The sequence below is a fragment of the Monodelphis domestica genome, chromosome 8, assembly GCF_027887165.1.
Source record: "Monodelphis domestica isolate mMonDom1 chromosome 8, mMonDom1.pri, whole genome shotgun sequence".
NCBI lineage: Eukaryota > Metazoa > Chordata > Mammalia > Didelphimorphia > Didelphidae > Monodelphis > Monodelphis domestica.
The window spans coordinates 198,292,056-198,310,567 of NC_077234.1; the positions used below are offsets into that span (position 1 = coordinate 198,292,056).

Genomic DNA, 18,512 nt, shown 5'->3' on the forward strand with positions numbered 1-18,512 from the left:
GAGCAAATTGCATATTGTTGCTAGAGTAGGTGTATCTATAGGGAGCTTGTGTACTACTTGCCTCCATTCAGGAGCCATCTTGGCCAATAGTTCTTTTTAATTTCTTTTCACTACTAGTAGAGTGTGCAAATTGCCTATTGACTTATTTATCATAGAAAAGACAGAGTTAGTTAAAGAAAACAGAAATTTCTGGCCCCTAATTCTCTGCTTCTTTTGGTCCTCTTATGATGAGACTCAGAGGTGACCTGGGATTGCTAAAAACTATTTCAGTGAAGCATAAACTCTGAAGTCTAAAAAGTCTTTGATCACAGGTTCCTTCACAGATTATGTGTCCTCTGAGGACCAGCCTAAGTGTGGAGGATCTCATCACCAGAGAGTTGGCCAACAGTTTGCCCATGGCAACTCACAATAGTAGTTTCTAAGATGAGGAGAGGCCATAATTTTCATCATTGCTACACTGACAAAAATCACAGATCTCTGATGTTGTTAGAGGATTGCAGACAAATGAGTAAGGAATCTTAAGGAGTTAATTAGTCCACCTTTCCCCTTTTCTTATATCTTTTCAGATGAGAAAATTAGACCCAAAGAGGTGATGTGACTTTTTGAAGGGCAGGAGTTGAATTCTGGTCCTCTGACTTCTAAAGTTATTGCTTTCTCTACCAGAATAATGCTGCATTCTGATCTGATTAATTCTTTCCTTTTTATAGTCTCAATTTTTCTCTTGTCATTTAAATGGGGCTTATTAATTAAAAAAAACCCAACCATTCCTGACTACCCTGAATTGCTTTCATTTCTACTTACTATATATCAATACTTAGGCTGGCTCACACCCTGCTTCCTTTTGGTGAAACTTTGTGTGCTTAAGTCACATGAGAGGGAAGAGAATCCACAGGGCTTTTGTCAAAGTCCACAGTTTGGAATGGTAATGAAAAAAAGACCAGGCAACATGAAACTAAACAGAAAATAATGTTGCATGAGGATGGAGGGGATTGTAGAAGAAACAAGAAAAGTGATCCCTTTGGATGGTTCCTCATAGCTGTCTTTTAATGCTTTATTTTATTTTATTTTGATCTCCCTATCCATTGCCCTCCCTTTTATCCTACACTCCCCCTAACTCTACATCCCCCATTTCCAGCATACACTTGGCAGTAATTTCCTCTTTTAATTAAGAAACTAGAGCAAACTGAAGGTTTTCTGGGGGGTTATTGTTGTTCCTTAAATGGATCCTCTTGCTTAGTAACTGTGGCATATCAAATACAATTTTAAGTATAAAGAATGGCTGAGAGGATCTGAAGAAGAAAGAGCAGTGCAATTTAGTAGCTGCTCTGATGAGTATTTAGGATTAAAATTGTAAGGATTTGCATGAGACATAGTAGGGGAGAGAAAATGAGTAGTTACTAAAGAAGAGTACAAAAACAAGTATCAGAGGAGAATGGGTGCTGGGTCTGTTTGATGAATTTCCTGACAATCAATTTTGGATTTTTCCTTCTTTATAGCTTGTGCGATTAGTTTTTCCAGATCTTGGTACCAGGAGGCTGGGCACAAGAGGAAGTGCCAGGTACTGTCACATTATTTAAAAATCATAAAATAGAGGTCTTTGGGAAACCCCAGAATGGATGTGAATGAAGAAGAAAACACTTACCAAAGAGAAATGTTTGTAAAATGTATTGCCAACTGAATCTCAAGTAATTTAATGATGGCTTAAAGGAAGCAGATAGGTGGCTTAATAGATTAAAAGCTAGACCTAGATATGAGGGGTCTTGAGTTCAAATCCAGCCTCTGATATTTCCTAAATGTGTGACCCTGGGCAAATTGTTTAACCCCCACTGCTTAACCCTTAGTGCTCTTTTGCCTTGGAGCCATAGGTATATGCAAAACCATACCTTGGAATCACACATGGAAGGCTAGGATTTAAAAATAAAAGATGTCTTAAGGAAATGTAATCTTTCACCATGATGAAAGATTTGTTCCTCATGTTTATTTGACAGCTTTCAATTTCTTAAGATGATTTGTTTGAGAGAGGGAAAGGTTTTTTTTTCCCCTATTGGTACAAGGCACTAAAATTTTCTGATGTTTTAGTACACTAAACAGATACATTTATAAATTATATGACTTCTTAAAATATTTAAATACATTCAGGCAAAAAATATAGCACTGTTTTTAATATTCTTATAAGAGTATTAGCTAAGGTAATTGGCATAGTTCCAAAATGCTCACTTAACTGGCATATTTAAATATAACCAGAAGCCTTTGAACCTGGATTTCTAGCTGTACATCTTCATTTTTAAACGCAAAAAGGAAATTCAGATGTTATCCTATGAATCATGGAATGTGATTTTTTTCAAACATTACTTATTAGTTGTTTCAAATCAAGACAAAGAAGGGCAATAAAAAAGGACTGAGGTATTTGAAGGATTGTATTGTCCCATTCTAACAGCAAAGTGCACAAGAATTGCCAAATTAGTCAGATACAGTTAAACTGAGGACAAAGTTTTCCTCCCTCCCTTCCCTTCCTTCCTTTCTTCCTTCTCTCCTTCCCTCCCTCTCTCCCTTCCTTCAATTCTTCCTTCTTTTCCTCCTTCCCTCCCTGCTTCCTTCTTTCCTTCCCTTCCTCCCTCCCTCCTTCCTTCTCTCCTTCCCTCCTTTCCTCTCTTTCCTTTCCTATCCCAATAAGCTCATTATAAGACTCTAATTGGGAGGGGTAAAGTTAAGAAGAGATAATAAGGTAGGACAGCTGGGCTTGGTGACATATTTTTTTTTTTACTTGTTTCTTGAGCCCTGATGATGTCCTTGAAGTAAGATAAAGAATCTGGTCCTAAAATAACCAGACATCCTTGAAGCCAAAACAGACTTATTCACACATCTTATTCCTGATGGGGAGGGGGGAGTAAGTTGGATGCTTTTCCTCGAGGATCACATACTTTATTTCATTCAATATGAAGTAGAAAAATATATGCATATCTAATGTAATATGTGGGGAGGGACTAAGAAGGGGAAATTAAATGCAAGATGGTAGAGAGGGAGGACACTGTAGTTAACTAAATTAGTAAAATAAATTGTAGTAAGCTTGCCCTTCCTCTATGCTTCTCTGTTTCTGTTGAGAGTAATGCCATTTCCCTAGTCACCTCAGCTTCTTGGGAATAGGTATTCTTCTTGATCTGTCCTATGAGGCATTTACTGATTGGCTTTTCAGTTACTCAGGATCCATCTTCCTTTTTATGATTTTTTTTTTCATTTATACTGCTGTAGTCACTGGGCATTTTATTATTTTTGGTTCTACTTTTAATGGCCCATTTTTCAAATCCCTGCAATGTCTAGAAATCACCATAGGACTCTGACCAGAATGGGGGGAAAAGGAACCATACCTTCCTAATAGCATTTGGGAGACCATGATCATGGGAACCATTACCAGTACAGAGAATCTCCTGATTGTCCATCCTGACTCTCAACAAAAATGGGTGCAAAGGCACACTAGGGACCACCCTCTCTCTCCTGCCTTCTTGCTAGATGTCCAGGTCTTGTGGGGAGGAGCTAAGGCGATGGGGTAGAGTGTGCTCTTGCATTTCTTGAGGCCATAAAGTTGCATATTCTAGTGCTGATTGTCCTTAGCACCAAGTTATAGGTCCAGCTGAATTACTACCTTTGTATTTTTTGGTTTGTCTATTTGCATGTTTTTTTTTTTAATCCCTTACCTTTAGTCTTGGAGTCAATACTGTGTATTGGTTCCAAGGCAGAAGAGTGGTATGGGCTAGGCCATGGGGGTCAAGTGACTTGCCCAGGGTCACACAGCTGGGAAGTATCTGAGGTCAGATTTGAATCTAGGACCTTCCATCTCCAGGCCTGGCTCTCTCTCCACTAAGCCCCCTCACATAGATACTTAATAAGTAGTTATTGAATAAATAAGTGAACTTGGCAGTTGTTATATGATTGGACACTTCTGACCCTATGCCACTTTTCTATAAATAGAAATTATTATTGTTATTCTCTTCTTTCTGGAGTTTGATTTCACTGGTGTAAAGAATGCCCAATGAGAAAATTCCCTCTTCCAGTAAAAGGAACAGGGCTTGGTGGTTACATTAGCATGGTAAATAGTCTATCTTTCAGAGGACTTCTTTGAACATTTTTTTTCAGGTACCATTATGATGGAATCTGCATCAAGAAAGGGTCCTACTTCTATGGCCAGTATTGCTATTTGCTGAATGAAAAAAAGTATCACAGGTCAGTGTCTGGGTTCCTCAGGTCCTGTTGGGAGTCCCAAGCTACTTTTCCAGTCTTTGCCTCCACCCTGCCTGAATATGAACACCTTCCTCTCCTTTGGCTCCTTCCAGAATACACCCTTGGAATTCCCTCCTTTCTCCCATCTCCCCCACCGTATCCAACTCGTATAACGAGAATCACTAATTTTAGGGTTAAGTTTCAATGACTTCTTTTTAACTACAGTTCACAAAACTCTTACCCAACCTGAGCATGTTAGCTGGAATCCTGGATTTGGTGTCTGACATTCTGTATTCATATCCCAAGTGGTTCGTATTGCTTATTACCTGTGAACTATTGAGAAGTCTATTTAACATTTAAAAATCTGAATCTGATTTTTAATTTGATTGACTGGACCTCTAGTCTAGGGGCTTAGTGGATAGAGCACTAGGACTCAAGACAGGAGGACGTAGATTCAAAGCTGGTCTCGGACACTTCCTAGTGGTGTGACCCTGGGCAAGTCACTTAACCCCCATTGTCTACCTCTTGCCTTAGAATTATTACAAAGACAGGAAGTAAAAGTCTGAAAAAAAGAAAATCAACTTTTGGTCTAAATAACTCCTAAAATTCCTTTTGTCTCTAAATCCCATAATCTTATGACCATTTTCTTTCTCAGTGATTTTATCTATCTAAAGTATAGGAAAATTCTTCAGTCAGATTTGTTGTTATTCTGTTGCTTTAGTCATGTCTAACTCTTTATGACCCCATCTAGGATTTTCTTGGTAAAGATATTGGAGTGGTCTGCCATTTCCTTCTCTAGCTCATTTTACAGATGAGGAAATTGAGGTAAACAGGTGAACAGATAATTAAGGAAAGGTGAAGAGGAAATTAAGGTAAACAGGTTGATTTACATAGGGTCACACAGTTAGTGTCTGAGGCCAGATTTGAACCTATGAAGATGGATCTTCCTATCAGGTCTAGTACTCTTTTCCACTGTGCCCACCAAGCATATATAAATATACTTATCGACATCAAAAACTTTCCCTCTAGTCGGTAAGTGTCTTGTCAAATTCCATCATCACCACAGCCCCAATATCTATCCTCCTCTCTTCACTCACACTCTACCATCTTAGTTCAAGGCTTCATCACTTCTCACCTGCAAAAGCCTCCTAATTATTCTCCCTGCTTTTAATTTTTTTTCTTTTGGATTTAAAAAATTTACATGTCAATACAATTTTTAATATTTTGTGATCTACGTCCTCTCCCTACCTCCCAACCTTCCCCCTCCCCAAGAAGGCAAGTAATATGATATAGATTATCTATGTGTTATCATACAATACATATTTCCATGTTCATCATGTTGTGAAAGGGGGCACCTACTGCTTTCACTAGAGAAAAATTCACAGAGGAAATAAAGTAAAAAAGGTACGTTTCAACTTGCATTTGGACTCCATCTGTTCCTTCTATGGTGGTGGATATCCTCCTTGTTTTGTCTCGAGTCTCTTGGAGTTGTCCTGGTTCTTTGTCTTTTTGTTAATGGTTAAGTCATTCAGAGTTGATCATTGTGCATTATTGTTGTTGCTATTAGCTCTGGGTTGAACTAAACTATCTTCTTGGGACAAGCAATCGAGGATGTGGCAGAGAGCCTCGTCAAACTTGTTTAAAGCTGATCACCACCAGTATCCACTGCTGGTGAGCATGAAGGATCAAATAATACTCTTAGACAGAATCTCTAAGAGCTGAAATATGAAATACCAGAGAGGAATCTGAAAGACTTAAGAGAGTAGATAGTTTTAGCCCGGCTGCCAAGATCAGGATCTTGGAAGATAAAAGAACTTGGGAGGCAAACAACTGGCTAAGAAATGGGATTTAGCTTTTTGGACTAGAGCAAAAGATAGGAAGAGCTTTTGGCCAGGAAGAATGAATGCTGGAATGATTGTTTGCTTGGGCACTGGCTGATCTAATTAAGAGGGCTTTAAAATAAAAATGGAGAAAGAAAAAGAAAAACACTGACATACTGATTCTAAATAAGATACTATAGAGAGAAATAGATATAAGCTAGAAAGAATATGCAGTAATACACAGAAGAAAATGGCAGACTCAGCTATCAATATACAAGTATTCCTTCCACATCATGACTTTGCCTGTTGAGGTTTTGCTATGTCATGATTTGGCATAAGAAATTAAATGGGAATTTTTGGAGAGTTTTGTGGAAATCACAGATGATACACAAAGGCCAGCAGATGCCCCAGAAAAATTTAAAAATTCAGAAGTATATAAAATATATGTATAGTAATATATGATATCAATATATTTTATCTTTTAAAGCAACATACATTATTTTCTTTTTAAAGTTAAAATGGGTAAAAAGTTAAAATTGAGGGAAAAAGTGAAAGCCAGCTGAAGACACACAACGGCTAGAAAGATAGAGATATCTTTACAATGGCCTTACATATAACCCATGACAAAATATTAACCCAAATTTTACAAAAAAGGTAAATACCTCATAAAAGAAAAAGAAAAAAATTAGACTTCTTGGTCTGAAGGGAGAGAATCAAAAAATTTTACCCTGTATTTAGCAAGATGTAAGGTTCTTAAGGGCAAAACCTCTTGTTTTTGTCTTTGTATCAACAGTGGAAAGCATTGTACCTGGCACATAATAGATGTTTGATAAATGTTAAATTTAATATATTTTGATAAGTTTCATTTTATATGGAAGTACAGAATATTTATAATAAACTTAATGAATCAGAAATTTTATTATAGAGTGATCAGTATATACTTGGGACTCACTGAAAATTTGTAGGATGTGATTCAAGACAACTGTGTCAGTGGAAGGGTCTGCCTTGTACAGAAGGAGCAGAAAAAGTAAAAGAGAAGTCAGAGTAATCTTGAATATCAAGAAAATATTTGCATGGATGGAAATCCACAAATTTGAGGGAAGAAGTCATGATGGAAAACACCTGGGTAAGGGTCAAAAGAGAGAGAAACAAACCATCTAATGATTAGACTCTCCCACCAGCTGAAGGATTTAGATGATGAATTCCAAATATACGTCACAAAACTGGCAAAGGGGAGGAAATAGTTGTGATGGCACTTCAACTCTGCAGATATCCACTTGAAGTCTCTCTCTACTAAAAGCATAACAACTGATACATTTTTGATTTGCCTTGCTTTCATCTATCAGAAGACCAAGAAAGCGACAAGGACTACTGTTATTCTAGATCTGATTGTGTCTACTTTGGAAGTAGCGACCTTGCTATATATTTTTTAAAAGCCCTTATCTTCTATCTTGGTATCAATACTATGTATAGTTGCAAGGCAGAAGAGTAGTAAAAGCTAGGCAATGGGGTTAAGTCATCTGCTCAGGGTCATAACACTAGTTATACTAGGAAGTATCTGAGGCCAGATTCAAAGCCAGGACTTCCAGGATCCATTGAGCTACCTAGCCACCCTGTGACTGCCATATTAAGAGTTTGTGACTCAATTCAGTCCAACAGACATTTATTAAATGCCTGTTATATGCAAGGCACTATACTAGGCAATATGAAGACAAAAAAAACTCTGCCCTCAAGAATCTTATATTGGAGAAATACAGAGTATAAATATATAAGCAAATAGAAGGTAACTTGAGGAGGAATTTAATTCCTGTAATGCTTGGAGAGATTAGGGATTGATTCATGGAGGTGATACCTGGGCCAAGCACTGAGGGGAAAAGGATTTTTGAGCAGAGGAGTCTTATGGTTAGACTTGTGCTTTGGAAAGATGATTGCCAGCTTAATGGAAAATGGATTGGGCATGAGGGAAATTGAAAGTAGGGAGAAAATTAGGAAGATATTACAATAGTCTGGGTGAGAGATGATGAGGACCTGCACTATAATAGTAGTCATGGGAATGGAAAAAAGAGAAAGAATGTGAAAAAAATATTCTGGAGGTAGAATCAACAAGATTTGACAACTAGTTGAATGTAAGGAGTCAAGGATGATTCCAAAATTATCAAACTATGTGGTTAAGAAGATGGAGTCCTGCTCTTGATAGAAACAAGAGTTTTAGGGTAGAGTTGATGTTTTATATGTGTTGCATCTGCATAAAGATAATAACTAAACTGGGAACAGATGAGATCACCAAAGGAGAAGGTAGGGTGAGAAGAAAAAAGTAAGGTATTCTTTATGTTAAGGTGTAAAAAAAACACCCTTGGGAGATATGATGCTGAAGAAGTGTAGAGGGTAGATGAAGGATGGAAATTGAAAAGAATAGTCAGAGAGGAAGAGGGTAACAGCATATAGGGAGTAGAAAGAGTCTATGTGGATGGGTACCACATTCTAGATATGGCATATTTGGTGACTTTTTGGATGTAACAAAGCTGTACAGAATAGGTTGGTTGGCAGTATTGGGGTCCAAAAAGATCTCAGTTGTCAAAAAGGGTAGATTAGAGCTAACAAGCTAATATTTAATAGGTATAAACAAAAAATTCTTCCCTTATGTTAAAAATACTATCTTTAGCACCAAACCAGTACTTAGGTACAAATATAGAATGAGAGAAATGTGGTTACACAGTACACAGTAGTTCATGTGAAGAAGATATTTGAATTAATTTACAATGAGAGTTAATTATGTCATTTGGCAGAGAAAGCTAATAAATACAATCTTAAGTCGAATTCAGTATAGTGCTGAGATTGAGGGAACAATTTTTGTGAGCAGTATGGTGAGGTGACTACAAACAATTTATATAAGGAATATTGAAAGAAATGAAGATATTAAGTCTAGAGAAAAGGCTATTTAATGTAAGTGGGCAGTGATAACTATCTTTAGATACTGGAAGAAGAATGAAATGTGTTCTGATTGATCCAAAAGAAGAGCTAGGATCAAGAAAGTACAGAGAAGCAGATTTCAGATACATATAGGCAAAAGATTTCCCAATAGTTATAGCTGTTAAAAAATAGAATGGGCTACCTCATGACTCCATCAGTAGAGGTCTTTAAGTAGAGATTATAAATCCATTTGTTGAAAATATAATAGATGGAATCTACGATTTAACTAAATGCTGCCTTAAGTAATCTCTAAGGGCTCTTCCAACTCTGTGAATTCTTTGAACTGGGTATGTTTGGAGGAAAATAAACCAATTTGCTCTGGTCCCTTGCACCAAGTGGAAACTCAGCATATTTATTAATGGGATGAATCATTGAAAAACCTTTAGGTTTGGGAAAATATGTACTCACATCTGAGTCTTATTATTGTCATGATGAGAGTATAGCACAACTACATACTAGAACTGAAAAGTTTACATTCTCTATTTTCATCTTTGTCTAAAAATATAAATAATTGGCTTAACTCTTCAAAATTTTACCCATAGACTAATTGTTTTTGGTTCTTTGAGATCCAATCTCTGAGTTGAATGATTCATCCATTTGGTGGACATCTATAAATAATTACTTTCATCTTTTTTATATAGCATATGTAGTATCTTTTTGCATGGAAAATTACCTCTAATATCACCATCTCTATTATTCATTTATGAATTCCTAAATAGTAATGTATTTCTGCAGAGATAATTTTAACATTCTTTCCATTTCATGTTTATTTGCTCTTTGAATTTAATTATAGAACAAAATGTAGATATCTTCATAGCTATTTATCACTGTGGTAAGTGTTGTGAGATTAAATACATAAACTCTGATTTTATGGGCACCTCTTTGTCCATTAATTCTTTATGGATATGGATAAAACGAATCCAGAGGAAGCTGTACATATCTGAGTCCGGTCTTCATCATTTTCTGTTGTGATATTGGCAACTGAATCATTGATCATAGATTTAGTGTTAAGAGGTACTCACAGTGTTCATTCTTCATGATTTGGGTATTTCTTTAACTTGTGTAGTCTCTGATGTTGAATAAAATGTGTGATAATAGGAAAGAATTCCACCTTCATTATAATTCCATGATCTTGTGAATTTGAAGATGCTTTTAATGAAACTTTGTGCAGGTGCATTTTTTTTAAACCCTTATCTCCTATCCTAGAAATTGTACTAAATATTGATTCCAAGGCAGAGAAGCAGTAAGGGCTAGACAATTGGGGTTAAATGACTTGTCCAGCATCATACATCTAATATCTGAGGCCAGATTTGAACCTAGGACCTAGGACTTTTCATATTCAGGCTTGGCTCTCTATCTACTGAGTCACCTAGCTTTTCTACCCAATTTCATTCTTAATATCTAAGCCATTTATGGATAGCGATAGCATGCTTGACAAATATTCATTTCACATATGCCTTGGTTCATCTCTAAGCCAGTCATCAGGGATTTACAGATGTTATTATTCAAATGATACCTAATAGGATAAAACCCATTGAACTTTTCTTGGAGAGGGCATGTTTTCAGTAGCAGCCAGAGCAAACCTGTGAGTTTGTGATCAATCAAAAAAAAATTTTTTAATAAAAATATCAGAAAGTCTCCAAGGTTGTTGATTAGTTTTTTTTTAAAACTCTTACCTTTTGTCTTAATATCAATATGATTTGTTGGTTCCAAGGTAGAAGAGTGCAAAAGGTTAGGCTTTATGAGGGTTTAGTAATTTGTCCAGGGTCATGCAGCTAGGAAGTATCTGAGGCCAGATTTGAACCTAGGATCTCCTATCTTTAGACCTGGTTCTCAATTCATTCAGCCATCTACCCCTCTCCCCCATAATGATTAATTTTGAAGAGATTATGTCCTTTTGTTGGATGTCTTTGTGGATGTTGATCTGACAAGACTCTGCCAACAGCTTGATTCAACTATGCATCCAGTATTTATCTGCTTAATCTACATAGGCTGGATTTACCCCTCTATTTGCCCTTTTGCTCATTTCCACATTTTCCTCATTATTGTTATTTCTGTCATGCTGTCATATTTGTTCTTAGTCCCCCCAAAACAGAGCGTGCAAATCCTTGATAATCCCCATTTTTTATTTTCTAAATTTCTGGATGGCCTATCTATTGAAGAATTCAGACAAAATTATGACTTTTCTCATAATTTGTATAATTCTCTAAGTTCTTCTCAATGTAAGAAATGATGATTACAGTCTAGAGTTGTGAGAGGATAATAATTGAGCAAGAGTTGGTGAGGTTGTCAGGATTGCCACCCCCACCCCGCAGATGTCACTGTTTTAAGATGTGAGATTTAAAACAGTGAAGCCCATAAACTGTAGTGAGTTAAAATGGTGGAAGATATAAATTGTGATAGATATAAGAGAGGGTGAGTAAATTTTGACCGCAGAAATATGTTTCACTACAGTGTCTTGGGTTTTAAATCAAATATAAGGTGGTCGCCAGGGAAATATTCCCAATTATTCAAATACCCAAGTCAACTGGGTTTTATAGAGATTTTAATTAACAATACAATGAGTAATCAAAGAAAGAGAGAGAGAGAGAGTAAGAAAGGAATAAGTATGAAGGGCCTCAAGCCAATATGACCTAGACCTGAGTCTTAAGAGAGAAATCAGTCAGTTTTTTAACACTCATCACAAGGTCTGACTAAACAAGGATTCTAGTAACACCAGGCCAGCTCCATCTCAGCTGACTTCACCAGAAAGCCTTCCAGCCAGAGACTGTTCCAAAGGGCCTCTCTCCAGAGCCTCCAGAGGGACAGAGTCCCCTTAGAGGAGCTCCAGCGAGACCTCCTTAGAGATTGTCCTCCAAAAGCCTCCCTTCTCCAGAGCCTCTCTTAAGAGATTCTTCCCAAGCGGTCCTCATCAGAGATCCTCCAAAAGGATTTCTCCAAAAGGATATCCCCAAAAGGATCTCCATCAAGAGATTCTGCTTTTTCTTATATAGGGGTTTTTCTCCCATGTCACCTCCCCTAAGTCCCTACATCTACCAATCACTGTAGATGCTTTCCAAAGGACTGCCCATCTGAATTCCTGCTAAGTCGACAAATCTCCTCAGTAATTCTGAACCAGTGAAAACACAGCTGAGTCAACTAATCTCATTAAGACAAAACTTGCCTGACCCTTTTAGGTACCTAGCATCCCATTGTATCAATTCTAAAAACAGGCCTGACTCAAAGAACTCCTTGCCCCACCATAAGCATGGGTCCAAGTACTTTCTTTGTTTAGCAAAGAGTTTTCTCCCCTAAAGCAGTCTTAAGTACAGGTGGAATAGAGGTCCTCCCATTTCTGATCCTAGCGAGTTCTCACATCAAAATGGGGAATGTTTCTCAGTAGGGAATTTGTTCCAATTAAGAATTCCCCGATGGGAAAATTTTTAACATTCACAAGTCTGAGAGATTTCAAGATTTACAAAGAGCAGCAGTTATCCACGATGCCTTGGACCAGCTAGGCTCAAACAAAAAGTACTTCTCAGAGCCAGAAATCATCTCTTTCATACTAGTGTATACACTCTAGGAGGAAAATGAGAGATAAAAGACATGATGGCCAAAGAATTAACTCCAAACCTCAACCTGCCTATAAGCTACAAGGAGAAATTGGATTCCTAGGTAGCCCGCGGTAGCTATACCATGGTAGCCATAGAATGGTAGCCCTAGGATGGTAGTATACCATGTCAGAGAACAAGATTCTGCCAGCAACAGAGCCATGAATAGAAATGGAAAGTCAGGCAGTAGCAGCATCAGGAGCCAGTTTCTAAATTCCTCAACTGACTTGAATATGACACCTTTGGAGAATATGGGTGAGAAAGCCCATGGGGCAGTGCTTGGGCTGTGAAGGGAAAGAGTTTAGAGATGTTTCCCAAATGCAAGATTTAGAATGCATGTAGCTCTCAGAGCAATTAGGTCACAGCAAAAAAAAAAAAGTCCCTTAATTGGGGCAAACCTACAGACATTGCCATGAGCTGTCTTGCTGGAGTTATAAGTACATAGCCAATATAGCAATTTAATATATTTGAGTTCTATTAATTTTATTTCTTTGGTTATGAGTATGTGTGGGGTTAAGCCATGTTATTGGTAGATTCCATTATACTCTAGTAATGGTATTAAGGCTCACTGATATATGGAGAACAATAATGGTTGGAACATAGATGTTCCACTTTATGGAGGCTCAAACTAATATTCTAATTGCATAAATAAAATCACTGGAGAAATAAGATAAGTAGTTGCCCCCTCCAAAATGGTGGAAATGTGTGACAGATGTTCTAAAAATCTTTTTTTTTTTTTTGCATGATTTAGCAAACCACAGCAAGAATGTCATTCTCCCCATGGGCGTCCCCAATATTCCCACTTAGGCAAAAATGGGATTTCTAGCACCTGTGTTTTCATGACTGAAAAGGAGAAAATATCAGTGCAGAAAGCTCTCTGGCATTTATATGGAAACAGATAATTACTTGACTTGTTAGAATTAAAAATGGGGGAAATGATTTATTTTAAGGATACCTTTCCTATCAAGAGAAAAAAAAAACCTAAAAAAAATTCTGCAAATTAGTTCTTCATTTTGCAATGCCTCTTTTGCCTGGATCTGTTCTACTTTTCTCAATTTCTTCCCACAGTTCGTTTTTAATTAAAAGTACATTCACAGGGGAGACAGGTGGCTCAAAAGATAGAGCCAGGACTAGAGGTTCACATGTGATCTGGGGCACTGTCTGGCTGTGCAGATGTGCACAAGCCACTTAATCCCATTGCCTAGTAGTTACTGCTTTTCTTCCTTGGAACCAATGTACAGTATTGATTCTAAGATGGAAGGTAAGGATTTTAAAAGTAGGGCATTCAGTAGTTTTTATATGAAACTATCAGTATCCCATTTGTTACACTGAGATGGTAGCACAATTGTCTTACCTGAGAATAAAAATCATGTAAGTCATTAACAAGAAAAGGAGTGGGATTCATTAGCATAACGAAGTACATTTGTCAAGAGATGAACATGAGTTATACACCTGGAACTAGTCATTGTATGCCCAATGGGACAGGCAGCTGTGCTTTCCCAGATATCATTTTAATGAATAGGGCTTAGGAGCACAAAACCTATTGTGTAAATAAAACCCAGATGCCAATAAACTTACAGATAAAGTCCTTTTAAAATTCACCCAAATTGCCTAAGAAAGGAGAATGACATTTTTGCGGTGGTTTGCTAAATCATGCAAAAAAAATTTTATTTTTAGAACATCTGTCACACATTTCCACCATTTTGGAGGGGGCAACTACTTGTCTTATTTCTCCAGTGATTTTATTTATGCAATTAGAATATTATTTTGCCACATGTATAAAAATTGCAGTTATATTTTTAAACATTCTGCTATAATGTTTGTCTAGGTTAGGGTAATAAAGAACTGTTTTTAGATGAAGACTTTAAAACATATTGTCCTTGTATAAGAATCTAATAGCAATATCCAATATCAATTAACTTTAACCAAGGTGTGTAGATTGTCTTAATGAATATATCTTAGGGATCTTTATCCCTAAGGCAGCAAGGTGTAATAGAATAAAGACCACTCACTGACTTTTGAGTCAGAAGATGTGGGTCCAAGTGTTGTCTCTGCCGATTGGGAACGCTATGACCCTAAACAAGTCACCACCTGTCAGAGCCCTGGTGTCCTTCTCTGTAAAATGGGAACTGTGACTACCCAGCCAGGGTCAGGGTTTGTTATGAGAATCTAACGAGATAACATATATGGAAATTCTTTGTAAACTACTGGGACAGATACAGCAATTCAACTTCTCATTGCATGTAATCAAACATTATTAGTCAATATGTGCAAATAATACAAATAGCCCCTCTAATAACAAACAATTAACCTACATCTTAGATGTCCCAATAAGTGGCTTTCATATGGACTCATGATGAAGTTCCCTCAAGAGAAAGTTCTCTCTTTACCCAACTGGAGGTCCCATGGCTCTCTCCAAAATGGTCCTGTCGCAAGTGTATCATCACTGTCCTTAAGAGATAATGGACTACTCGAGTCTTAAATGAGGGGAATACAGAAGCCCATTTCATTTACCCCTAGGAGCAAGCTAGGACCTCTGGTGAATTTCTTATAGTTCTTTCTATGGCTGTTCTTAATTTGTTTACCACATAATTTGATTGGCAATTCATTTTTTTATTTTTAATTTTACATTTATTTTTTAAATTTTATTTAGTCAATTTAGAACATTATTCCTTGACTACAAGAATCATATTCTTTCCCTCCCTCCCCTCTCCCAAAGCGCAATTCCACTGGGTATCACATGTGTCCTTGATCAGAACCTATTTCCATGTTGTTGATGTTTGCACTAGGATGTTCCTTTAGAGCAGTGGTTCTCAACCTTTCTAATGCCGTGATCCCACAATACAGTTCCTCATGTTGCAGTGACCCCAAACCAAAAAATTATTTTGGTGGCTACTTCAAAACTGTAATTTTGCTACAGTTATGATTCAGAATGTAAATACCTGCTATGCATTATGTATTCTCGTTGCTACAAATTGAGAGGTTGAGAACTGCTGATTTAGAATCTATATCCCCAATCATATCCCCTATACCCATGTAATCAAACAGTTGTTTTTCTTTGGTGTTTCTACTCCCACAGTTCTTCCTCTGAATATGGATAGTGTTCTTTCTTGTAGATCCATCCAGGTTGTTCAGAATCACTGCATTGCCACTAATGGAGAAATCCATTACATTTGATTGTACCACAGTGTATCAGTCTCTGTGTACAATGTTCTCCTGGTTCTGCTCCTCTCGCTCTGCATCACTTCCTGGAGGTTGTTCCAGCCCCATGGAATTCCTCCACTTTATTGTTCCTTTGAGCACAATAGTATTCCATCACCTACATATACCACAGTTTGTTCAGCCATTCCCCAATTGAAGGGCATCCCCTCATTTTCCAATTTTTTGCCACCACAAAGAACACAGCTATGGGTAATTCATTTTTAAAAATCTATTTATCAAATCATTTATAATATACACTTTAAATATATATTTTACCTTTTGCCTTAGAATCAATATTGGTTCCAAGGCAGAAGAACAGTAAGGGCTGGGCAATGGGAGATAAGTGATTTGTCCAGAGTCACACAGCTAGGAAATGTCTGAGGCAAGATTTGAACTTAGGAAGATGAGTCTTCCTGACTCCAGGCCTCATACTCTATCTACTATACCACCTGATTACAGAACTTAAATGACTTGTTCAGTCTCCAACAGCTAGTAGGTAGTAAAGCTTGAACTTGAATCCTGATTTTTTAATAGAATGCTCTTTTCACTAAGATTTAAGCATTTTAAAAAGGGGTTTAAGTTTAGCACTAAATACTAGCAGAGTAAAACTAGAATCCTTAGATTTGGGAGGGTCTCATCTTGTGTACCCCTTCCTGAAATATGAATTCCTTCCATACCATCCCAACAAGCAATCATTCAGCCTCTGGTTGTAGACTTCTAGGTCCGGAGAGCTCACTATAACCAGAAGTCAACCCTTTTCATTTTGGAGACAGTTTTAATTGTAAGACAGTTTCTCCTTATATCTAATGGCTCTATGCCTCTTCAAATTTTCCATCATTAAGTCCTAGTACTACTTTCTGACATCAAGAACAATTTCAGTTCTTCTATAAGATGGTCTTTCAGATATTTGAGACTATGGTCATATTCTCCTGATATCCTAAAGTGATCTCTACCTAATTAAATAATTCACCAATTCTCATGCTTTCAGACCCCTCACTATCCTTTTATCCTTGGGAAACATTCTAATTTGTCAATGCCTCTCTTAAAACATTATACCCAGAGATACTTCCTGGCTGTGTGACCTTGGGCAGTTGCCTAGCTCTTAATGCCCTTCTGCCTTGAAAATAATATTTAGTATTAATTCTAAGACAGAAAGGAAGGGTTAAAAAAAGGTTATGCCCATAACTGTCCAGATTAATACAGATGTAGTCAGACTAGAACAGAATACAGAAGATTATTACTTCCCTTGTTTTGGACACTTTATGTCTCTTATAGCAGTCTAATATTGCATCAGCTTTCTTGGCATCAATGTGGAAAGTTGACTTGTCAATACATGCTACTCAGCTGACTCATTTTGAATATGTTCTTGTTCACTCATTCGATCATGTCTAACTCTTTGTGACTCCATGGACTATAGCTATCCATAGGGTTTTCTTAGAAGGAATATTGGAGTGGTTTGTCATTTCATTCTCTAGCAGATGAATTTTGAATGTGTAGTTCCCTAAAAATCCCCATGTGCTTTTCACAGGAATAATTTTCCATTTTTTATATTTGTGCAATTGGTTTTTTAACCAAAGGCTAAAACTTGACATTTATTGCTATTGAATTTCATCATATTAATCTCATCCCATCATTCCTGCTAGATAAAAATTCTGTCCTCCATTATTGGCAGTTCCTCCTAGCTTCATGTCATCTACAAGTGTGTCATACCCTCTTCTCCCACATCCAAAATCACTGGTGTAAGAGTTGAGCAAAACAAGGTGAAGCAAGAGTCATAAAATATTTCACTAGTTCTTCTCTATCCTGCGTTGACGTCAACCCATTTAGCAACACTCTTAGGGTTTAGTTGTTTCAGCATTTCTGAATACTCTAATAGAAAATCCCCATCCCTCTATATTTCCTACAAGGCTCAGATGTGAAATATTTTCAAGGGCTTTGAAGAAATTCAAATATACTTCACAGTTTAGGAGAAAGAGAATTAATATAAAAAAGTCTTAATGGTAAAATAAAGTGACCGAGAGTAGGATGGCACTAAAGTGATGATGATTCTTCAACCAGTTCCTAAAAAAAAGGAAAAAGATGCATCTTAGCCAAAGTGAACATTCTTTGTTCCTTTATTAAAAAATCCCATGGTAGACCAAGAATAGACTGCTGATACCAGTTAGTCATGTGTCTTCTAACCTTTGCTTGATCATTTCAGTTATGTCTGACTCTTTGTGACCCCAATTTGGAGTTTTGTTGGCAAAGATACTAAAATGATTTGCCATTTCCTTCGACACATGAGGAAACTGAGTCAAACAAGGTTAAGGGTTACTTGCCCAGGGTTACTCAACTAATAAGTGTCTGAGCCTGGATTTGAACTCACAGAGGTGAGTCTTATTGGCTTCAGGCCCAGCACACTATCCACTGTACCATCTAGCTAGCTGTCTTTAGGACAAAAAAATTTTTAGTTTGAGGCAGTTATGTTTGTTTTAAATAAAAATCACTCTATTCATAGAAAGAGTAATTGGGAATTAGAAGACCAGATTCTAATTGTCTAATTCCACCCTCCCCTCCTTTCTGCTGTGTGATCCTTAAATCATTTCATCGGATTAGACCTCAGTTTCCTAATCTGAAAAAAAATCTCTGAGGTCATTCTAACTCTAAAATTCTATTCATTTCTGCCCTATTCTTTTATGTTGCTTGAACTTAAAAAGGTCTGTCTTTTTAAAAGAAA

General features: G+C 37.1%; 1 protein-coding gene across 1 annotated transcript in view; it reads left to right on the top strand.

The window, feature by feature from the left end:
* The window catches only part of RFX8 (regulatory factor X8), a 140,981-nt gene that overhangs the window by 24,998 nt on the left and 97,471 nt on the right, over positions 1-18,512 (top strand). The window contains exons 3-4 of the mRNA XM_007501155.3: positions 1,497-1,558; positions 4,132-4,218. Of these exons, the coding sequence (XP_007501217.1) occupies positions 1,497-1,558; positions 4,132-4,218 (149 nt within the window). The remainder of the gene's footprint in view (positions 1-1,496; positions 1,559-4,131; positions 4,219-18,512) is intronic.